General features: G+C 40.8%; 1 protein-coding gene across 1 annotated transcript; it reads right to left on the minus strand.

The window, feature by feature from the left end:
• Positions 1 to 85: 85 nt before the first annotated feature.
• On the minus strand, positions 86 to 7053 carry LOC127139187 (testican-2). The gene is made up of 5 exons (XM_051066287.1): positions 6984 to 7053; positions 5087 to 5201; positions 1638 to 1746; positions 963 to 1077; positions 86 to 211 (listed from the first exon to the last, which is right to left on the minus strand). The coding sequence occupies exons 1-5, from the start codon at positions 7018 to 7020 to the stop codon at positions 87 to 89; spliced, it is 501 nt and encodes a 166-aa protein (XP_050922244.1). The 5' UTR covers positions 7021 to 7053; the 3' UTR covers position 86.
• Positions 7054 to 25152: the final 18099 nt, after the last annotated feature.

Genomic DNA, 25152 nt, shown 5'->3' on the forward strand with positions numbered 1-25152 from the left:
CCTTTTGTTTACGCTATGTTTCTCTGCATAGACAATTGAGTTGTAAGTTAGGAGGCAGCAGAGAATGAAACCTCCTTTATGAGTTTCTAACCTGAAGCGGTGCCAGCTCCAAGCTTGCCAGAGTTATTCTGCTTTGCGTTTCCATGAAGGAGTTGGAACCAGTCTCTCAGGCGGTCGCCTAGGTCTGCCAGGTCCTGGCCAGTGCAGCTCTCTAAAAGAGCAACAAAAAAAAAGGGAATCCCAGCATTCAAAACCTTGGCAGACACTTAACAGCGATCTGACTCACCTTCCCAAAAGGCAGGCAGGGCCTGAGCACTGCTTCATACTGCTCTTACTGATGTACAGTGAACGGAATAAAAAAGGCACAGGTTTCCCTCACTGTAAATCTGTTGAGGTGTACTGCCGGGTTTTCACGCTGTGATTTATAAGTGTATGATCTGCTAATCAAAGAAAACATTATTTTGCAATTAACTCTACTGCAGCAAATTGCTGTTATTCAATAAAAATCCACTTTTAGTCGACCACTTATTCCAGGCTACAGATGAAAAACAGGAGTAACATTTCATCCTTTTGATCAATTGGCATTTTCACGTGCCCCAGAGCCTGAACAATCAATACTGTTTGGCTGCAATGATAGATAGTGTACACTCTAAATAATTAATTACTACATGATTGAAAGAGCAGTTTAACCACATGGGGGATATTTGGCTAACAGTAATCTCTGAATTTGTTGAGTATTGATCCAAAACATCACGCACTGGGCTGATTAGTTGTCTCAGGAAATTGGGAGTCCTGTAGTCCTGCTCTACAAACAGTGCGCTGTGTGAGGCCACCAGCACATATCATAACTTCCCCTTTTTCCAGCCTTGACACATAAAAGCGATGACAGTGATGCAGACAGGGAGGTGTGAATCCCAAAATTAAGATGCATGACTATAAGAAGGTGAGGAAAAGGCACTTGCCACGTTTGGTGTCAGCATTTGTGTCGGTAATGGTGGTTGTGGTGCAGGGGCAAAATCCAGCACACATGACGTTCAGGTCTTTGCCTGTGAGGCAGGCCTGCTGCTCCAGCTTACACTGTAAGGAGAGAGAGAGAGAGAGAGAGAGAGAGAGAGAGAGAGAGAGAGAGAGAGAGAGAGAGAGAGGCACGGATGCAGTTAAAATATTTATGGGGGTGACCGCAGGAAAAAGAGGATTGCTCATTCAGATGAGACACTGCACTTAGAGAGCGGCAGCAAGAATGAGCTGTCATTTTCTGCCGTCTTCTCATGCAAGGTCAAAATTAAAAACTATGCATAAATCAATAAAGAGTCCTGGCAGTAGCCGGTGTACGGTGATGCCGCTCAAAACAACGTCAGTCATTAATCATGTGGCCACGTTGAGCGGGTGCACTCGTCCTCCCGCGAGCAGTGATGAACTGTGCTGCCCTGCTGCGCCCACGTATATGTCAGCGTAGCAGGAAACAGCACTTGACTGGACTCCTCTCATTATTTAAAAACGATGACACGGCCACTTTCCATTTCTTTTCAGGGTTTTACAGTGCCAGGAGCCAGTAGTAAAGCAAAAGAAAAATTATCTGAGCTTTCAAGTCTAAGTGCTTTCAAAGAGAGATGCTGGTGCAGAGTATTTTCTTTTACCTCGGAGGCGTAGTTGTGTCCGTCGGAGCCACATACAGGTGAGGAGGCAGCCACAGGACAAGGCTTGCAGCTGCTTTCATGGGCTTCCAGATTCACCGGCTGTTTGACTCTGAACAGAAGAGGGGAAAAATAAGTAGAAGTTAAAATGTTAGTCCACCCAAATTACAGAAAAACCACTAAATCATCTTATCTCTACCCCTAGTGGTATCTTTTTTGTCTTCCCCAACGCACACTTTTGTCCAAAAGCAACAGTAAGTGGATTCAAACAATGGCATGCTAACACGCTCACAGTGTCAATACTTGCATTCTAATGTATAATGTTTTCCATGTTGCTCAATCACAAATATCAAAATCATGGTGGCGTTAGAGGACATCACCAAGGTCTTTAGGATTTACCGTCTTTACCAAATTTTGTGCCAATGCTAATCCATGTTGACATACAGTATACTAAGTATAGTTCAGTCTGGACCAAAGTGTTAGATCAACCAACCAACCAACAGTGCCTTCACTAATTTGCCACTAGTGTGGCTAAAAACAACGTTCCTGCTACACACTCTGAACAGTTTTCCTAGGGACTATTTGTTTGGTAGACAGCAGCTCCAGAGAAAATCGTTGACAGAGAGGTCTGTGGATTATCCAGAGTAACAGATAACAGATGCCTGTCTTTGTCTTCCACAAGACAGCGGTCGAACGATCTGCCCACTAACACCAGGACGAGCAAGGTCACGTGGCACTGAAGATGCTTGCAAGCTGTTTGTTTGAGAGGGATGCACTTCCAATTTTTTGGTGGCATCTAGCTCTTGTTCCTACCAAGTTTGAAAGCACTTATTGAAAGTTGCTTTGGACAAAAGCATCTGCTAAATAAATGTAATGTAATGGGACATTGTTTTGAAGAAGACACGTTGCTGTTGAATTTTTTAAATGTAATCTTTGAATGCTGTGAGCACAAAGGAAAATCCAGTCACGGAGTAACAAAGGAAATCTCAGAGGAAAAAAAAGTAATAAAAGCAAAACTATCTGCGTGGGTGCCTACTGTTAGATTTAAGTGAAAATATGTTTTGTAATTTGGGTGAACTGGCCATTATTAATGACATCTACCACCTTGAGGTCAAACACAGGTACAGTTACAAATCTTCTCTAACAGGATGTTTCTGTTCTGTTCTACTCATTTGTATCACATCAGCACAGCTAAACCAGACATTTCTGATCATAATTACCAAAAAGTCATAATCTGCCTGTTAATATTTGGATGCACTGCTTCATAAAGTTTCCCTTTGCTTGCTTTTCCTCTCACACAGTGATTGACTTCATGTTCAGTGAGCACAGCGGTACGACTTCTGAGGCGGCTACTTAATGATGCCGGGATGGTTTAGCGCGGTTGCGTTCGTGCTTATTACCCATTATTCGACACAGTCTCTCTCATCTCTGGAGTGACTCTGTAAATGAAGCACTTTATTGAAAAAGATAAATGCCTGTCGCCGCAGATAGACTTTGCAGGTAGTAATAATTCACTCCATTAATTCTTTTCAGGCTGCAACCCTGCTCATTTGTTTTCCAGTCAAAGTGGAATGAATGGGTGAAGGAACAGATAAATGCTTTTCTGTGAGGTTTACTACAGAAAACTAAAAGGTCTTTGTGAAAGGAGGAGGACGACCATCTGAAATACTTACATAAGTATAACATAAGTATTACACTGGCCAAAATGTAAGAGCGTTTTCTATATGCTTAAGTTGTCATGTTCTCAACCTCTCCTCCTCCCTCCACTGCTTCCAATTATTAGTCTGTACCATGTTTTCTAAAGCTGCTCTCTTATCAACATGTAAAGTTCAGTAACACATTATGTTCAACATGGGAAGTCAAGTACACGGTATAATCAGCATTCAAGTGTTTTGAGACGTAAAAACACTGTTGCTAAGTGACGGTCAGAAAATTGACTCTTTCTTTTTTTCCTGTATAAAAATGCTGAATGTCTTTGTGTTTTCTGCAATTCAGTGTCAATCTAAGGGCTTAAAAAAAAGGACTAGACAATTATAGTAAAACCTTTAAAAAAAAAGCTGCTTCCATGGGCACTGGGAATTTTGTAAAACATCAATACACAGTAGGTGACAGTACGAGATCCGCCAGTTAACTGCTGCCCACGTTTTTAGTTGTTGAAAGCAAAACCATGTAAGTTTTGACAGACAAATTGTTCTGCTTACAAAGTAAGTTATATTTATGAATACACTGTATGTGTGAATGTATACACAATGACCAAGTGCAGCGTTTGGAGCATACATCAATACACAGTGTAGCTGAAGAAGCCAGTTTCATGTTGTACGCTCTAAACATAATAATTTGTGTTATCTTGCTTTTGGATGGATGTTAATTTTATTCTGGCCTAACTACATATATGTATGACTTCCCCATCTGATGATCCGTGTAGTTTTAAGTAATTAAACTAAGTAATAGTGACTTCATTAATAATGAATACTGAGCCACGGGAGTTCATGATACATGATGCATTAGATCATAATGAGTGCTGTATTAGTTATGTATTAATTAATCATAAGGTACATTAAGTGTTGCCCATTAAACTAGCATCTCTTGCCTCTTTGTCTGATGGGAGCTTGGCTGTCTTGATGTAACTGTGTACACAGGCCTGTATGCGAGAGCAAAAAATCGTAATAAAGATTAAAGTTTTATAAGCAACTTAATACCTAATATTAAAGTTTAATCATCACTACTGAATAATTAACATAATTATTAATGTAATACTGAAATTCAACTACCAGTGAATTTATAATGCTGATATATTTTACTTTGAAAATCATCTATATGAATTTATGCAGTGTGAATTCCCCCCTGTAATGTTCAGTTGTGCATTTCAAGCTTTAAAATACATTGCATTACAAACAATTTCAGGGTTACAGATTTTTTTAAGATTAATTAATTGAAATATAAAATACCAGGTACCCAGTATTCAAATTTACATTCAGATTACGCAAATTTGGTCTGTTGAATTCAGATCAAGACAAGTCAGGTAGCTCAAATTGCCTCAAGATCTGACCGAGACAAATATCCAGTGCCATAAAAAAGTATTCAATAGTGATAAAAAATTAGGTATTCAGTTTGCATATCAAATCTTTATGGCCCTTATTTGCGTCCATAACTGTGTTCGGTTTTTACCACCTTCCATCCACACAGTTAATTAGTCATTGCTCAGCATGAGTGTCCCAGCTAAAATGACTTCACTCCTGACTCATGACACTCTCTGGTCCTTTTACCAAGTTTAATCAATAGCTCTCCAACCAGACATTGAAAGGCTTTTAACTGACACACAGCTAACGGCTGTTGACACCAACGCCACAGAAAATGTCTGTCCTGTTTAGGAGGTTTCTGTCCACACAGAAATCGCCTTGAGTGCCTGCAGCACATCTTGCACAACACGAAAACACAAAGCCTCCGCCTACCTGTGCTCCAGTTTCTTGCGATTGACACACATGGCCCTTTGGTAGCCTTGAGCGACGCACACCTTATGGCGGCTGCACTTCACATTCTGGCACGGGTCCTTGGTGGTGTCCATGGCTGCAAACACAAAAATAACAACAGTGAAAATCCAGAGGTGTCATTCACAGCTCAGGTGTTTGGCTTGAAGTCTCATTTTTTCACCTAAAGGTAAAAAAAAATACTGAGCTTCCGGGTGTTTGTTACTCATCTTTTGACAAGGAACATGTGTTAAACAGAAAAAAAAAGAGAAAAGCAGCTATTTTATGTGCTGTATGACCAAGTTAAAATGATCTTCCATCTAAACGCTACTATCTTTTTCACAGGCGTATGCAATAAAAATCACGAAATGTGTAATGAAAAATATTCTAGTAGTGTGCACAAATGAGTCCATTGATTTTACAGTCAGCACTGCTGAAAACATGGACGCCTAGCTGTCATTAGCAAGGCAGAACATCGTCAATAGTACTGCCTGCAGTCTCCAATGGCTGCCTCTGATTGCGAGAAGCCGTGACAGCACTGATTGAGCATCTCTTTCTCTCGGCTTGTCACATCTCACTTCCCCCACGTCAACTTATCACTGTCTCTCCCCGGCTTGCCTTTACTCTCTCTCACTCTAACACACACACTCCATCTTTGTCTCCCACGTTCCCTTTCTTTCTATCCTCTTCCCTCCCCCGCTTGCTGTCTCCCTCCCTCCCTGCCTCCCTCCGCTGCATCTCTCTCTCCCTATATCTTCAGAGAGTTGAATGGTTCAATGCCAGCCTCTTTTCCACTGATAGACTGAGATGGAAATAGCACTGTGTCCTTCACCTTCCCCTGCCTGTGGTCAATGCCATCTGAAAACTGGATGTCCCACTGTCCCCCGGTCCATTTACCGCCTTGCTGGAGAGGCCCTCAAAAAACTCACATGCTCAGATAAATTTAAGAGTGAGTGGCAAGCGGCAGTCAGTGGGAGAAATTTAAGCTGTGAAATCCTGAGTCAGCTCTGAGCAGCTGCTTTGTAGTCAACACGGTCAACAGACAAGGTGGCTACCAGCCAGATCCCCGCAAATCCTGCGAATAGGTGATACTTTGATGCTTCAGCAGGGAGGTACGAGGGAACAGTGGACTTTTACGGAATCAGTGGATGACAAGACAACTCGGAGGGAATCCAAAAATACTGGTAGGAGGCTGTGCACCTGTGGTAATTTTGTGCTATAAGACCAGGTATGAGACTAAGCTGGCAACTGGAGTTCATAAAGAGCTGAAGTCCTGCAGCACTTCCGAGCTGGCTTGCATTCAACCAGCCAGTACGTACAGTTTATTATAGAGCTTACATTACGGTTTGGTCCTGTTGGTTTGTCTGTTAGGATAGCAGTTATCTCTTTGTCCCATTTAGACAAGTTTTTGAAATATTTCACCCCCATTTGTGACCTCAGCACAGTGTGATGCTACAATTCAGTCACATCACATCATGGTGTTCTACAAAAATGTTCAAACTTGCCACCACTTACACACAAAAAAATGGCTTTTGTTAGTGATCAAACTAATCCTTGTCCTGAAATAACCAAAAAAAAAAAAAAAAAAAAATCACACTAAAATGGGACTTTGATATCATCTATATTTTTCGAGTCACAGTTGAAATTTAATGGGTCTTTTTGGCTTGTGTGAATGAGTTTGTGTCAGTCCTGCAAGTGATCGCTAAAAATACTTCTCCACTATCTTTTCACTCCCACATTATCCACTATTCATGCATAACTTAGATGTCAAAAAGTAGACAAATGTGTACTCTCACCCAATGTTGCGACAGGACTTTTTGTTTTTGAATAAATAACTCAAAACCAATAAGAAATCTTGACCAGAAACTGTAAAATGACTCACGTGTTAACTGAGCTCTGAAATGCCTTATCATTTCCATGGACTGCAACTGTCTGACTTAGAAACATTTTACTGATACTGATGTCACAAATGGGGCTGGGTATCTCAAAACCTTGTTTACAGAGTTCACTTTAATTTGGTTAAAAGTCTGGCCAAGATCCAAGGAACAATTGATTGGCTTTTGGTACAGATCCTGGAACTGCTTTAAGAGTAATTCTACACTATATTTTGGAAAGAGGAAAATGAAATGGGTACCATAGCTGCACTGGTCTCTGTGGGTTTAACCTCTCAACCTCTCACTAACACAGCCTCACAGCTTGGTATGATCATGCTGCGATATAGCATGGTATTATGAAGCACCATGCTGCTACACAGGATGTAGCTGTCAGGACTAGCAGGATTATCAGACAGGGTGCAGTTACTCTTAAATATTTAAAGATGTTTTATCATTTCCACAATTTTCTGCATAAGTTTTGCTCTTAGATAAATATAAATATAGCATGTTCATCACAATTGCCGACAATCTGTTTGACGATCTTGTGTATTTGGTGCAGATTTGGATACAGATGCAGATTAAACAATATTCTGTTGTTAAAATAATAAATTCAGATGACTGTTCAGCCTCAGCACTGGTATATCTTTTGCCTTCTTTCTGGTTGCATTAAGATTTCGAATATGAGCAGAAAATCCCCCAGTTTATCTTCACAGAGCTACAGACTGAAGTAACCCTCTGTTGTATGTAAAAATACCTTTAGGTTCATAAAACAGTTAAGTCTGAAGTAGAGCTGGACTTAGGCTTCTTCTGCATTAAAGAGAGGGTAGCAGCTATCATATCAAAGGCAATGACTAGCAAACAGTGAGAAAGAAATTAGAAACTGTGAGCTAGGACTTGTTTTATATTTGCTGTCTATTGTAAATGAATTATAAATTAATTTATCTAAATTCCACCTCTCAGTGGGGGAGAAACTCAAAAGTACAAGACGTAGCATTCAGGCTCAGCAGAGAAGCTTAAAGACAGACAGCTGGTTTCTGGCAGCTCTGATAGCTCATAAACGTGGAACAGTCGTTCCATATAAAAGATTTTGTGACCACTTGACTTTTATTCACTTCATCTGTTCCAACAGGTATTCAGCTCTGTCATGATTTAACCCCAGCGGCTGAACAATTTCCAGACTCTACGGCTGACGGCACATTTGTCTCCTGCTTCTCTTCTGATTTAAGACATAAAACTTCCCAAAAATCATCCCAAACTGTCACCGTACATGTCATTTTGACTATTTCTTGACAACAAAGAAAGTTAAGATGTCTCATATTGTCTGTATGCCTCAGTGGATCACATCAGTTCCCTTTAGTGAAACTCATCATTCAGGTTTTCCTCAGGCTTTCTCCTGTGTGATCTTAGAGAGATTGTCACTGTATATTTTGATGTGTGTCTGTGTTTTTTTTTTTCTTGTTAACACAGGTTCCAGTCATGGACCATAAACTTTTATGGGAGCAGGGAACCAAACTCTTTTTTAGTGGTGCAATATACCGTAAACTATTCCCACTTTCATGTGTGGAATTTTGTTTTATTTTTTTGACCAGTGAGCAGTTGCTCAATTGCCAACTGCTCACAGAGAAACCAGAGCTAAAGGCTGTGCTGTGAGCCGTGCAGGGAAGCAGCCGAATATATGAGGAAGAATCAAATAAAACCAGCAAGCACTCAGAGAGCAAACCTCCACCAAGGCTCTATAATCCACTTCATGTTATTTGAATAATAAAACATTTTTAATTTGCCTCTGAATCCAGATCTGCATTAAAACACACATGGTGATAGACAATCAAACATCCAAGCTACAGCAGATTGTTTTTTTGCAGAATACATATTTCCTGTTTGAGGATTTTAAGGCCTGAATGGTACAAAATTTCAAGGGAGATGGTCTCAGTCTTTACTTTTATCTTATATTTATCTTACTGCTATGATTTTGCTATCTACAGATGAAATGGCATCAAATTTAGCTGGACCACTGCAACAGGTGTGCATTTGCCTACTCGAAAAAAACTGGGATATAAAAATACAAACAGCATTTTCAGGCTCATCCAAAAAAAGCTGTATGACAAACTTTTGTGACCAGTGAACACAATTTGTAATGACGTAAAGCCTTAAATCCTTAAATCCACAATCAACTGATTTATTGGCCACTTAGGGTAGCAAAAACAAACTGGAGACACAACACCTGCATGTTAACAACTCACTGATATGGCAAACTAAATGTTAAATACTCCACAAAGTTGATCAGCTAGTTGTTAAATTTGTCTGTCTGCCGTTTGATGCTCGACCGGTAGCGTACAGTGGCTTTACTGATGGTTTTTCGTGGAAAACAGCTGGCTGCTGCAGTGTCTGGAAACAGTGCTAATGAGAGCCGTGGGACTGAATCACAGCAGCAAAATCTGAAAGAGCAAAACAATGAGTTGAAAAGTGCTAAAATGATGTGAGGGGAACTGCAGAGTCAGATGATCTTTCTCTGGGTTTGTCATGAGCGACCCCTTTCATGTTAAAAATTAGATACAGAGACTGCTCACAGTCTCACAGCAGCCACGTCTTATACTGAGAGATTCATCTTGAATGAACTAATCCAAGACACAAAATAATTTTGCTTCTGTGCCTCACTTCACGTTAATTGTTCCACGACCTGACCTTGTACTAAATCAGATATTTTTTTATCATGTTAAGTAACACATCGTTGCTTTATTATATGTTCCCATAGAAACATAGCTTGGTGTTTTCAGTATAGTTTCAGTTAGTGATGTGAAGTTCTCGGTTCTCACTGCTCCCATGTTCAGTATTTATGAGCACCTTTACTCTAAGTCTGCCTCCAAGCAACAGCTTAAAACCAGACACAACCCTCATGCAGTGCTCTCATGCAACTCCTACATATTGAAAATTAAATCCAAACACAAGATTTAATTTGCATTACAAGAGTGTTTTCTACCTCGCCTGCTCTCCTGGTTGCTGTTCGCTTCGTGCTGCATTGAGAATTCAGTGCAGGGCCGGGACTTGTAAGGGCCATTATGGGTTTTAAATCCTCCTGTAATCATGTCAACAAAGGCGATGTGACTGCACTGAGCCCGCATCCAATCTCTCTGAGATTATTATTATTATTGCGCTGTGATCAAAAACACATCAGGACACGGCTGCTTTCTCATCTGCGATCAACTCTCTCCCTGTCGTCTGCAGTCACATCTGAATTCTCTACTGAGGATGGCGCCTTCCAGTTGGACAGCATCCTCCATCAAAACCTTTCATCAACCATTTGTCTTACATTCAAATTGTCAGAGCATGCATTTAATAAAGTACTTCAGTGCTTCTGCACAAAAAAAATCTACAAAAGACCTGTTAATGGGCTGCCAAGAAATAGTAGCACCCATCTGAAACTGAAAAGATTTAGCTCTGATAAATATTAAAAGCATGAAAGAGATGGGCCCATTTGACAGCTTTAAGTAAATTAGTTTCAACTGGATTTGCAATTACTGTCATCTTAGAACTCATCTCTCTTATCCTTGGACTAAATTGGAGGCCGCTGAGTTAAAGCAGCCCGCAGCTTTTATTCAACCCCAATGGAGATACAAAATTATTTACTTATAATTAGAGAGGACACAACACACGTTCACCTCTATCTAACACATTATGTCTGAATGAGTTCCTGATGTTGCCATATGCATAATCACAGTCACTTGTTTTTATGATCTAATTAGTAAAAATTTTCTCCAGGCACAAAACAAGTCTAATTTATCAGCACAAATAAAGGATGTCAAGGTCAAATATGACAGCTCCTCTGTGAAGTCAGAGCAGTGGGCACTTCACTGTATTGAAATGACTCTGCGGAACTGAGCCGACGTCTCAATCAGCTCACTTCAAAAAAAAAAAAAAGCCCTGGAGGTGTCTGAAGTCTCCTGTTATGTCTTTTTGTTCTATCCAGGTCTTGCAGGTACACCTTGCCGGAGTCTCTGCCGTCTTGTTGAATTTGCAATGAAGAGGACCATGATCAATTAGGTCTGCAGAATTAGTCCCAGTGGGAGCTGTGATGGGGATGAAATCAATGGTATTCAAATGAACATCGCCCACACCACAGCAAGCGAAGCGTTTTCTTGAGATTACATTAGTTATTCCTCCTGTTGTACGAACAGATGACTGGGATAATGTCTGGAGCTGCTTCTTCTCACATCTTTCTTCTTTGAGGCGAGTCCTCAATGAATTTTAAGTGCAGGAGGTGTGGGTGTGGTGCTAGCAACTGACCTCCCACACTCACCTTCTCAGCAGGAACACAATAGTAACCCTAAAGGCCTGCTAAATTGGCTACAACATGTATGAGTAATACCTTCATTACCTGACCTGTGGAATGATTCATACTTTGCTCTGTAACCTCTACCAGAGAAGGGTTAGCATTTGACTAGCTTAATGCACAGTTTGGTTAAACCAGTGCTTATAGCCCACAGCTGCATGTTAATGTGTGATTCCTCTGCTGAAGGAAGCATCAAAATCAGCTGAACTGGCAGCTAAACCAGATGCAAAATGGCATTATCTTAAAATCCACCAACATGGATAAGTCATAGCAACATAACATACCAGTGGCTTAAATTGAGACTGTACAATCTGATTTCTAATTTGACTTTTAAGTTGATATGGCAAACCTGTTAGCAAATGGTTACATATCCAGCAGATATGGAGTGACATTATTTTCATCATTAGAGGTTTTTCAGGTCACCTGATGAATATAAGTCCAATATTCACTCTCTATTTTAGCTCTGTTTTTGCTCTTCTCACTCAGATCTGATGGAAATATCTGGCTCTTTAGCTGCTATGTTACATTGTTTTCACAAGCTTGTTGTTAAATTCGCCTGTAGAATAAAACAGCTACCTGCTGTGGCTAAAAACAAAGCTAAAGAAAGAGGTGAAGGTGAACCAAAACAGTAAAGGGGCACTCCAAAGTCAGATTGGAATTCTCTGTGGGTTCATCATTTCAAGCGACCCTCATTCCCATACAAGTAGTCTTGTGATCCATTGTTAACAAACAAATATTGATTATTGATGCTTTAAACCTCAGCTGAAGCATGTGTGCAGCATGTTTAGCTTAAAGGTCAGATACAGTTACTTACAGTGGCAGTCTGGTTTAAACCACAGTAGTCAGGTTTCATGCAGTTTTCATTGGGAACTACATATTTTCTACTGGAAGCAGTAAAACTTAAAACTAAAGTAACCCCAGCCCTGTCCCTGGAGAGACACATTGCTGTTGAATTTTTCAAATGCTTGGCTCAATACTACTCAGTCATTTTTTTATGACTTGGGTAATCTGACTATTCAAAATGACAGATTTGGAAGATTATGAAACATTTGCACAAGAATGAACTCTCTAAGTGCTTTCTTATACCATTTTTCATTTCTGTTGAATACAAAAAGACCATTTGACTGATATTACATAAAACTATTCAATATGTTCACATAGTCTCCATTCCTCCTCCACGGCTGATTTTCTAAAAGTGAGATTTTTTTTTTTTTTTTTTGACTAGGAACAGACCCCATGGAGGTAAATGGAGCCTGGTGGGAGTTCTGAGTTGAGCCCTCAGCAACAAAGGCAATTATAGCAGGCTTTTCAAACTAATGGATCTGACTGAAGGCTCAGCCTCTCCCTTACTGAATCACAACTGCATTCTCACCCTCCACAAGCTCTGACACCTCGGACCTGCACTCACCACAAGCTGGCTGACCCCAGACAACTGCTGCAATTAAAGGAAGCCAGCACTTCAATAATGTGCACCATGCTATTCCATTGCCTGGACTATGCATACTGCTTATGCACACAGAATCAGAGTAACAGCACTTTGTCGTTACAATAGAACTGACCAAGTACTGAACGTCTCTATAAACCGACTCAAATGAAACCACACACCCATTATCATATGTCCATGCAATCTTTCAGGCCAATAGAATCATTTTTTCTGACTTACTTTCATCAGAACCCATGTTCTCCTCCATGTTTTTGATGTAGTCATCCTGGAAAGGAAATATATTTGCATTAATTAATTCAATAATTCATGTTAGGTGACACAATGGAGACGCTCTCCTGCTTAATGATTTTTCAGTCATTAAGAGAATAATTCAGAAGAGCATAAATAATGAAGGAAGGTAACTGACATGCAAAATGATACAGAAACTTTGCTACACACCATGAATGACAGTTTAAATGTGTGAGTCTGATTTTAGCAATTCAAACATATTCAGCTCTCTGTGTTGAATAGATGGGCTTCAAGAGGTAGCAAGCGGGCTAAACGTAAATTATAAGTGGTGGATAGATAAACGTTTCTGTCAGGATAATAACATACATGTCCAGTCAAATTCTGCACTTCCTCATTTGTTAAACAAATTTATACTCTTAGATAATTGTATCTCTTTTTATGTTTTACTTTTACCTTTTTGTGCTGCTTCCTGTCGTATCAGATTTTGTTATTTTTGTACAGTTAGGCTAGCTGTTTCCCCATTTCTAGTCTTTATGCTGAGCTAAGGCAACAGGCTGCTGGCTCCAGCTACGTATTTAGGATACAGACATTGGAGTGGTATCAATCTTCTCATCCATTTTAGCAAGAAAACGACCACATTACCCAGAATGTCAAATTATTCCTTTTGGAATGAGAAAATTCTCCTGTGTCTTACAGATCCACTGGAGTATCAGAAAAGTTTGTTATCGCAAGGCTGAAAACAGGGCAGTTTTTTTTTAGTGGAGATACATTTCGGAAGAATGATAATGTTAAATCATTAACAATCATTAAAGAGTTTGAACATCTATAGTTCTGTGACACTCAATCTGCAGATAAAGACAATGATGTACAGTCAAAAGCACTAGAACAAGTGAGTAAGAGGACCTTGAGTTTAGATTGTTTTGTCCTCTGTAATTTCCAAGGCCAAACTTGAGCTGTCAAACTCTTTGTATCACTCTTATCAAACACTTGGAAGCTCTTCTTTTGATGTACAGTATTAACACCAAAATTCTTATTTTCCTTTTCATTATTCTTGTGGCTGTTGTTGTTGTAAATGCAGCTTCTAACATTGAGTAAACGACCACAGCTTGACTCTGAAAGCTTAAATGTATCTCATAAAAGGACTTAGACTATCTTAGTTCCCGCACTGTTGCAGAGGGAATATTTGCAAACTAACTCTGTTTTTTTAGATTGTGTCCCTGCCGGCGCTGCGCTGGAACGATAATAAAAAGTCAGGGTCCCACTGCTGTATCCAGTCTGACCCATTTCTCTCTGTGTCAGGACAGAGAGGATCAGCTATAAAGCGGTTACTACTCGGCACGAGGCCCAGAGAGGACCCTGAGGATCAGGTCTGTTCGGTTTAACTTGGTCTTATTCTGCTCAGGGGGACACGAAGACTGAGCTTTCAGTCAAGCTGAACAAGTATAGCTGAGGGCATCTTAAACACTGCGCATTGGGTGAGTATAAAAAAAACTAGTATATAGCTATATATATAGCTTATAGCTTTTGTGTTTACACTTTTTCTGAACTGAATTGGTAATTCAACATTGATTGAGTTTCTAAAATGAAGAATATATTTCAATTGATGAACCACACCAGATATTCTTTTATTAATACATGGTATTCTTTCTAATCCTACTTGCCTTTATGACTTGAGTCCAAGACAAATTTCCCTTAGGGTGGGCAGTGAGTTTTTTGTTCTTTAGGCAAGATGAGCTCTTACTCATCAGGCAGGTGACAACAACAGGCTAAAAGAGATGTCAAAGGAAAGACAGACAGTGCCGTGTACACAACAAAAGAGACACTAACCTCAACTTCCTGTGGCAATGACAAGCAGCAGTGGGGGAGAAAGAAAGGGAGAGCTATTGTTAGAGATAAAAAAAAAACACTTAACAGTTTTCATTTTGCTTCCATTCAGCATTCAAACAGTGGGTTGGTTTATTACAGTTATGGCAGCAGTTAAACTGTCAGCCCTTAATGCATGCTGATTGAAAATACATGCCTCAGTCTCGCTCCTCTCGTGGGACAACATAAGACATTCACAGAGGATTATGAGCGCCTATTAACCGAGGATGATCAGCTGCCACTTCTATGAGCTGGCAGGGGTCCCGATCACCGAGGGCTCATTCTCTGGCTGCGTTTACAAGTGAGTGCCAAACACCAGCTTCCCACCAGCCCAGAAGTTGTAGATAAGCCATGACATACCACATCAGCCTTGGAAAAATACAGGCAAATTGGCGGGAATCTTCAAAGTCGACAGGCAGATGTGATTTAGATGTTTTTTTTATATATGTATATATATATATATATATATATATATAGTTGAAGCAGACACACAGAGCACATTTACTAAGCGTAGCATTGACAAAACAGACAGATATAGCTCCTGTAAAGTACAACCTTGAGTTAACAGGGGAGTGAATGCTTTCCTTTCATTCCATTTCACCATCTTGGCTTCGGTCCAAGGGCATTACACATCAATACCCACCACAGCCTCTCCCTGTGTGTCATCATTCAATGCTCTGGTGTGTTTGAGAGAAATATAGCACTGCATGGTTTATTTCAGCAACTCAACCCAGTAAATAAACCTAATTCTTACATACACACACACACACACAGCCATACCTGTCTACTTAACAGTGCCGTGACAGCATTTTAATATATCACTATGAACAATTTACAGGCCGCACAAGGACAAGCCAAAAAGCCAGCAGAAGGCTTTAAAAGGCTGAAGCAAGAATTCATCACTGAGCCGCAGCAGGACTCTTAGAATTCACCTCAGAGACTGTTTCGCAGAGGTAAATATTTTCTCAATAGCAGTGAAAATGTCCAAATCCTCCAAATTGGCTGGATGTCTGCGATGAGTCATGTGAGAAGAAGAAAACGAAACTTTAAACATGTCATATGAAATGTAAAGGCCTCCACCGCTGCATTAAATTCCATTTTCTATTCTGATCTGCATCTTTACATGGCATTTTAAAGGTTATAGCCATGAGACTTAACTCTCAGGCTGACACCGCAGTATAAAGACGGCCAACATAATTTCTAAACCCTTAAATCAGGCACAGAATCTGCTTTTGCAAATACTGGGGAAAAAAATGTGGAGTGTCATAAAATCCCACAAAACAGCCGCCCCCATCATCAAAAATACGACTCTAGCATGTCAAGCGTCAGATATAACGATTACTTAATTAATTATTTGCAGTGCTTCTGCAATTACCCAGCTCTCTCAGTGCTGCAGCGAGTGAAGGGAGCCCTACAGCGTGTCCTAAAGGCTGGAGTGCTTATCTTCTCCCAGCAGCAGTGTGACAGCAAGGACACCAGGCTGAGGCTGCATTTAGTCCTTCACCAAGGTTGAGAACTAATGTTGTCCCACTGAATCCCAGCCAGGCTGCTGCTACAGTTCACAGCAAGCCCAGACAAGAGGGAGGGAGGGAGAAGGGGAAAGATCAGGGATCATGGGGGTATGATATTCATGGTGGAGGTCCCCAGAGTTATGTGATTCATATCACACACACCACCTCTTCTGCCATTTGTCAACAAGGCTGTAATGCAGCTGGTGTAAAACAGAGCCGGGAGGCTAATGGAGCTTGACTATCCAGATGCTGCGACTGCTCCTCCTGGACCGCTCACCGGTATTAGGCTGACAGCATTTGGCCACAAGCCTGACTGCGCTCCTCTGAGTTAACGTCTATCTCACCTCGACCGAACCCCCGTCTGCTGGCGACATAAATACCGCCGATAACCCTGAACCACCCAACCCCAGCATCACCCACACCCAGCCCGTCCTGAGTGACACCAAAATGTTCATACACATCCGTGCCCCGCATGACAACCACAGGGCCAAGCTGAACTTTTGACTCCTAAACCATTTCACTGCATGTCTGCAGTGAGGAATTGGTATGCTGCTTGTGTATGTGAGCTAGACAGTAATGCTCCTGTTCATTAATTAATATCGGTTGGACCCAGAAGTAGCAAAAACACTGGCTTGGATACCAGAAGAAAATATGAAAACAATAAAATTGAACATCATGGATGCCAGGGTAGTCTAGCGGTCTAGTCTATGCAACCATATCATTAGACAAGATCACAAGACAATTCCACAAAATCTCAGATTTAGTTTAATTTGAGCCTCCTGCAACAGCTGCATGTGGCATTTATGGTATGGCTAAGGTTAGAGAAAGACTGTGGTTATGGAAAATGTTTAAAAATACATGTGTCAACAAGCGCTGACAAAGGATCTGCATTTGCAGAAGTCTCACTACAAAACCTTGTCACCTCACTGCCAAACCAACATTTCTCCTCTGAGGTGGTGCTCTCATATCTGTCAAAGCAATTTAGAAAATTACCCACAAAATGGTTTTACATCTGTAGTTTAGGACTTCAGCATGCACCTGATGCTAGTAATGAGTCGTTTGAATCAAGTTATTAACATTAATTTATGTGATCCAAGTATCTTAAATTTTTGCATCACATTTTAGTGGTGATTGTGGCTCAAGAAGAAAAAATGACTACTGGATCAGTATCAATACTAGCAGATACTCAGTTTTGTGTAATTTGTATCTGAAAAAGTGGTGTTGAACCATCTGTAATGTTTACATGTGTTTATCCACAGCTTAAGTGTTAGAGGTCAAGTGCAATTTACAAGCGACGCCCTGAATCCCTGGCACGTCGAACACAGAATACAAAGTAAGGTAATCTAAGAATTAACGGTGTATCCATCTCCAAAGAGTAGATTCAAAAAAAGTGTTGAAGAGAAGCCTGCAGGCTCCGAGTGTTCAAACCGAGAGCTGTTGGAGCACGACCTCGCTTCAGCTCGCTGGAGAAATGCTCGCAGAGTAAAAGAAATGTCACAGTGAAAATCTGCATCTCTTCGCCCTGCTGCAATGATCCATCACGTGCATGCAGCCCGCTCGCTCCATCACTGCAGCTCATCTGTCCCTGTAATGTGACAGGGTCAGTACAGTCTGGGTGCTAAAGGACACTCACACACATAAACCCAATCCTAAACTTCAACACACACACACACACACACAAGCACACAGATACATACACACATATGCCTTCAACTTTTGTCTGCTTTAGAAACGGAGAAAACATTTCAAATCAAATGATAAAGACGGTACATTTTACAGACCACAACACCTCCAAACACACACACACCCTGCACCCTGCACACACACAAATATTATATGTCTATCTTCTCATCTACAGCTGAAACGATGAGAAGCTCCTCTCTGACCGCAGAACATCATATTTCCTAATCTAATTCAGAAAGATCATGTTTTGTTGTTGACTGAGTCCTTATCTATGGATACTATATCCAAACAGCCTGTTCCAATGAATATTTATTCTGCCTTAAAGGAACAGTTAGATATTTTTATGGGTAGCAGCTGGTTAGCTTAGCTTAGCATAAAGACTAGAAATAGGGGGAAACAGCTAGCCTGGCTCTGCTTGTTGGTCTTTGAACAGATTAAGCAAAAGAGATATACGGTAATGTGTTTAATTAGTGAGCTTCAGAGGAGCTGGTAGGTAGATTTTGTTACAGCTTAATAGAGCCAGGTTAACTGTTTCCCCTAAACCACTAATTAACACATTGTACTGTAACTCATCTGTTTAATTTGTACAAAGACCAAAAAGTAAAAACAACAAAGAGAAAAAGAAAAAGGAAGTGTTTGAGTGTATCTCCCAAAATGTCAACCTATTCCTAAACATAGTCTAGAGATTTCAGCAAAATTTGGGGGAAGTTTAAGCCACTAGACACACAAGTATTTTAATTTTGTTTTTGTTGCGCATCCAGATCCAATAGCAACACAATACCATGAATTTCTACAAAATAGATTTCACTCAATCCTAACCAAACGTCACTTCATTCAACACATCTGGATGACAAGCCATTTTCCACAAATTGGCCTCCAAACTTCTTTAACTCTTATATAGTTATACATTTATATGACTGAAGTGTACATACCAACTTCAAGTGAGACTACAAAATGTAATGGCATTTGGCTTTCAGGTGGCACGACAGCAACATTATCGGATTAAATGGCCATTACCCAGAGATCATAGTTTGTCCTTCTATTCGAATACTCTCAGAAAGGATGTATTCTTTAAGATATTCTGGTTGCCCATCAACATGTTTATCTGTCACTGGGTCTTTTTGACCCTAGATGCAGATTTCTAGACAGTCCCAACAGCAAACAGATTTTGTAAATGCCCACACAAACACACACATTTCAACAGTTTTAGTACAGGGGCTCTGCTTTTCAGATCATATCCTTCTCTGTCAGGGCAATAACTGTGAGCTTCGTCTTCCATGAGAGTTCTTATTGATATTCTGAGGGCAATATTTGCAGTTAAGACATAACTTAAGCAGCAGGATATGAGTTAGAGGTTAAATGATGATCTGGACATTTTGCATTTCCTCCAGTTGTCATTTATCCTGCTTCATGAAGTCATTTACTCTGGCGGTGACTGGATAAACACAGGCTGATGGATGGGCTGGTGATCTGGGTCATGTCTGTAATGAACAGAGACCTGCGAGAGGCTTCCCTCAGCTGATTGCTCTGCTCTGTGCCGGGGCCGTGTCATCCTATCAGATCACTGAGGTGTATCTGCCACTCTGACTGACAGGACATTGTCAGCTCATCATCCACACACCCCACCCCCCGCCGTCATTTGCACGGTAATGTGCTTTGCCTGATTAATGTAGCCGAATTAGGTACAACTCCCTACTTTGAATGGCTGTAAAAGGGCACTCAGGCGGAGGCTGTCGTGAATCTACATTCCACCCTCCGTCTCTCTGTAGTTACCAGGGAGCAGCGGGAGTGCATCTCGCCTTTGCCGTGTCATTATGGCTCCCCGATTCAGCATGCTGAGGCCTGAGTGGTAGAGGTAATGTCTCACTCTGTTTGTACCCCGCCGCCTTTGAAAATGATGGAGAAATGGGAGAGACCCTAATGGCGCAGACCCACCACAGACTGAACCACTTAGAAATGCATTAGAGTGTTCCAAAATGACACAGTGTGTCTTTCAGCCTGAACCCACTGGCTTTAGAGTGGAAAAACATTGCATTTTCACTTGAACGTGAAGCAGAAATCAGGCCGAAACAATTAAGGACATATTTTCACATCTCCTTTGATTCCACATACCAACTCATGTGGGTCCTGTGCCTGTATAAGAGACTTTCTCTTTCATTGAAGCACGATAGGTCTAAGATTTCTGCACCGAATTCGATTAACATGATCTATGGTTGTATTACAGACTGTTTAAGGTCATTACATGCCATATATATGAAAGCATGAGAATTTTCATCACACTACAAAGATAAAAGAAGAAACCCACACAGAAAAATGGGGGTGTCTGAATTGCAACAAAACACCAGGGCATTATGGGATTAAGTCGCAGCCCAGCAGCACAGAGCTGGATCAAATTGATCATCTGAGCCGAGAATGCTCGGGGGCCTGCAGGCGAAGGACGCATGTTGTTTCACAAGGTAAGATGCCTGCCTGCAATGCAGTACAGTACAGAGCACAATATGCAGCCATCTCTGCACACTGAAGGGCATGTCTCTCTCCTTCCGAGCCACGAAGTAGGCAAATGTCAAGCGTGCATCCATCTGAAACATTTGCACTGCACTGAAATGCTGAAATAATCAGGCTGACTGGGGAGTTTAGGTCTTGCCCACAAATGCAGATGATTGAACTAACTGACAATGACGTTTTCTATCAAGTCACGGGCTGTTTTATGTGTAGTTAAATAAAAGAGGCTCTTTTCAACCTGAAACAAGAGTGTAAAAACATTAAAACCTTCTGATGAGAGGCTTTTTCCCCCTTTTTTTTTTTTTGGAGCTACTGCCATCGGCTAATAAGACCGCGTTTCAAGAAGTTGCATCACAGAAATGAACCTTTTTCCATTCTCGGGAGCCCTTTAGCTGTGGTCTCCAAATCCCTGATGAAGTGTCACATGAAACAGTAGCCAGGCTCACTTTCCTGTAGCAGACTCCGCAGTTGAGTCGAGGCATTGCATGCTCTGAGAGATGCAGTAATTGGAGAGGAGGAGGACGGAGCGGATGCAGAAAAATGGATTCTGCTGGACCCCACTGCTGAGCCAAGCAGAACCCCAGAACGCTAGAGTCTCTGCAGCATGTTACCCCCCACGCCCCACCCCTTCCTCACCCATTTGCAAAACAAAGAAGCGGAGAGAGAAGAGGCGAGCCTTCAGGTTGAGCTCAACACGGATGCCCCAGGGAGCTCACAGCTTATGCAGGCCTCCTTTACTGTGCTGAGCCATGCTGCTTCTGCATACAATATTACCCCCATAATAAGACAAGCTGAAGCATTTGGCTCCACAGAAACAAAAATACCTGATGCCAGTTTTCTATTTTCACTTTGTGGAAGCTGGACTCATCAATATCGATCTGTAAACACAAAAACTTATCAGCATATATAAATAGAAGAATAAGCTTAAATCTTGTTTGTTGTTGGCATACTTATCCAAGCCAAGAGACTTAAATCAATATTGAATGTGGTGGAGGCTAAGAAAATAAATTCCACTCCAATAGACTCTAACAAACTGACTTTGTATCCCTGGAGAATAAAACAAGCCTCGCAGGTTTTGCTACTCAAAACACAGGCTATCTTTATGAACTGAGTTGTGACTGATTTAGAAATTTCAGGGATTAAACAGACATTTTCAGGACCGGATTCAAGCCTGCCTCTCCTTATAAAATTCATTTCAATCTGAGGAAACTGTGCAGGAAACAGCAAGAAAGAAAAATTCAAAGCGATGTGCCGTATCCTGCTGCTGTTAAGGCATTGTTGTATCTTGTTTTGTAAATTGACTTCATTAAGTGGCTGTTATTATTACTACCAGTAGCAGCAGCAGTAGCAGTAAATCAAAAGAAACAGTGCACATAATGGTATCATTAAATACAGTATTCCTTTACATCATGCTTTCAGTCTGATGTCACTGTTAGCTAGGTTGAAAAAGTTTCTTTAGTCCAAAGTCCATGGTGTATTAAACCACCTTTCCTGACTGACAATAATAACTATTGGTTATTGTTTCACGTGAGGTTATGTTAACTACAGTCAAAGGAGGTGAGTGAGTAAGAATCTCTTTTAAATGAGTCTGAATGGTTTGTTTTGCCTACATCATTTTCAGTGATCATCTTTCGAGAGAATCCAAGAAATATGCCAGATTTAAGAGTTGTTATTTCTTTAAGCCGACTCACAACAACGTGCACGGATGTGTCCATCTCATAAACGCCTGTCGTAATTTTTGTGGCCAGTTACCTGTTGCTATTTTTCGTAGCAACGTAACTATGTGGCTAGCTAGCCATGTAGGACGATGACTGTCTACCAGTAAGCACGACACTGGGTCCATTCGAATGGTTGAACAAATCAGAGATGTGGGCCATGATTCAGAGTTCTGCATTCAGGCTAACATACACCATCCTGCTGCTGTAAAGTCTCACCAGAGCACTAAATGTGTATTAATATGCAGCAGAGAAGAAATGCAATATGAAACCCTGAGTCTGTTTGCTGTAATCTACAGTGCCCAGCTTTTTAAAACTGAGAGTAAACAAGTATGTGTATCTGTGGCCTGCTTTTCGAGATTAATGTCTTCAGTAGAAACCAGTGGGTTAGGAGCCGAGTACTACACACAAGATAGAGAGGTCAGAAAGTACTGAGAGGCAGACAGATGTATTGTTGAGCTTGGTCTTTTTATGGTATCTGTTGACAATGAGAAAAATACAAAATGAAACCAGCCTTTTCCTTGAACCAGACTGATCTACTCATTAACCAAAAATCTGCATGGAGATTTTTGTTGTGCAGAAAAGCTGTGCGACCATTTCAGCATGCTATAGTGCACTGTCAGCATGAGTGTTCATCAAATCTCCAAACGATTGTGATTACAATATCATTTTACCACTGTCTATCTGTGTGATGATTATTGTGTTCTTTGCAGTTTCCAAAATTGTAACAGCTACGCCTGCTGGTAAAATTAATTAGGCTCCAATGACAAGTCCATTGAAGCTACTGAGCTCTTTTTACAGCTGTCAGACACATGAGTTTGGAAACGAGCAGCATGGTTAAGAGAAGATGATGATGATAACCATCCCAGTTGAAATGCCGCAGGGATCTGAATGAGACAGCTCACAGGGGTAGCTAAGTTAAATATGCTAGCTGGCTGATTACATTTAATTCCCCCCGTCTGCCATGGCAATGAGAACAAATTGGGTTGTTGTGGCTGCTGATAATGCTAATCTCCTGCAGTGGCAGCGGGATATTACAGTAAAACAGGGAGCCACATTGAGATGTCACGTTATGGCTTTATGAAGGACTACATCACACATAAATGAGATTCTGTCGGATTCTTTCAACTGAGAAAAAAGCTATTAGCGCTTTAGCTCTGCGCCCTATCCCTGCTATACGATTTGCTTGATTAAGGTCATTTCAATATGACTTTGTAGTGTGTATCCATTACCCTGCCAACTCGACAAATTAACAGTCTCTGTCTCTCTCCCACACACACACACACACACACAAACAAATATATCCACCACATGCCACACATTCTAAATACAGCTTGTACACAGACAGGATCACAGTCCCTTCCAAGCATGTCCTTGACACCTCCCTCTCGCTCCGACCGTAAATACAGCGAGTAGGCTCAGCTCTCCCTGCTCCTCCATATGCAGCTCTGGGACAGTCGGGCCAAAGACGAACAGGCGCCCATCTTGTCCAACGTTTAAATCAAACATATAGAAGACAGTAAAAGAGGCTGATTCTCCCCAGGCAAGAGCATGTCCTCAAAGTTTTTGTAGCTCCCTGGCCTAATTGTACAGAACTTGCCCTGCTGTTTCAACAGTGAGTGATTTGTGGCCTAGAGCAAAGAATCTATCAATGCCAGGTTGAACCTGTGCACCTTGCATTATTACATCTATTGTTACTGAACATATGCGATGTGACTCTGTTTGCTCAGACCATGAGTTTAGTGTAGCTTGGTCCTTGATGATTCATAATAATAATGGCAGCCCCAAACACACATCTATCAAAAATATAAAAAACACCCGAGGCAGACCTGAATATATTCAGGACAGCACTTTTCTGCAGCCTCAATATATTTCCACCTGGCTAATATATGCACTGCTATGTTTGCAGGCTTTTTTTCCCAGGTTTAATAATTTCCACTCAAATAACAGGTCCCATGACTACACCCTTTCTGGAGAGAGATTTCAGCAGGTGAAGCCTTTCCAAAAGTGTTTACTCAGTGAAGGGTAAACTGAGGTTTCAGCCTTGTGTCTGTGAGCAATAACAACAAAGGTCACTGCAGATATGCAGATAGATATGTCGTTGTAGTTGAGTGGCAGATGAATTTCCAGCTGTCAGTATATACAGGTGGACTTCTTATCATCAAGTTCCTCATGCATGTAATGATATATATATTATATTATAAGATTTTATTTTACCAGCCTGTAAAATATATTTCTAAGGGAAGAGCCTCAGCAGGTTTTAGCGAATCTTATCTTACCAGGAATCAGAAGAAGGGTCAATTATCTCCTAAACCTAACATTATCTGACTAATACAGGTCTACAGACTGGAGACTGTTACCAACTCACATCTGATATATCTCATATACTTTACAAGGAGCTTATCCAGAAGATAGCATTAAACAGAGCCTCTTAGCACTCACAAAAAATACTGTATTTTACTAATATAAACAGGATATGTTTTCTAAATGATAATTAGAATATTTTTGAGCCAACATTTATTTTGATTTAATGTTATATTTAAAACTGTATTTATTTCTCTTTCGTTTTTTTGTTGTTGTTGTTGTTGTTGTTGTTGTTTTGTTTTTTTAGCCATGCTAGCAGCGTGGCTTAAGGGATGGTAATGTTGGTTAGTAGTTTTGTCAATCCACCACTTTGGACTGAAATTGAAATTTTGGACAGACATTCATGGGGAACTGATGATGAATCCTCTAACTCCAATAGCTTTTCCTGTAGCGCCATGACAAGGCTGAAAAAAGGGTGAGTGAAATATCTCACAACCACAGTACAGTACAGCCCCATAGAGCTGCTAGCAAGGCTGTAAACTGAATATTGTTTTTTTACTATGTTTTTTTGTTTGTTTGTTTGTCTCTTGTGTGTGTGTT

This window comes from Lates calcarifer, linkage group LG23, assembly GCF_001640805.2.
Source record: "Lates calcarifer isolate ASB-BC8 linkage group LG23, TLL_Latcal_v3, whole genome shotgun sequence".
Taxonomy (NCBI): Eukaryota; Metazoa; Chordata; class Actinopteri; family Centropomidae; genus Lates; species Lates calcarifer.

What these genes read in the sequence shown, in the direction of transcription:
- LOC127139187 (XM_051066287.1), bottom strand. Translation starts at nt 7,020, where the DNA reads ATGGAAATGATAAGGCATTTCAGAGCTCAGTTAACAC. An exon ending in CGCAAGAAACTGGAGCACAG is followed by an intron (nt 1,747 to 5,086) that starts GTAGGCGGAGGC and finishes TCTTCTGTTCAG; the next exon opens with AGTCAAACAGCCGGTGAATC. An exon ending in GACACAACTACGCCTCCGAG is followed by an intron (nt 1,078 to 1,637) that starts GTAAAAGAAAAT and finishes CTCTCCTTACAG; the next exon opens with TGTAAGCTGGAGCAGCAGGC.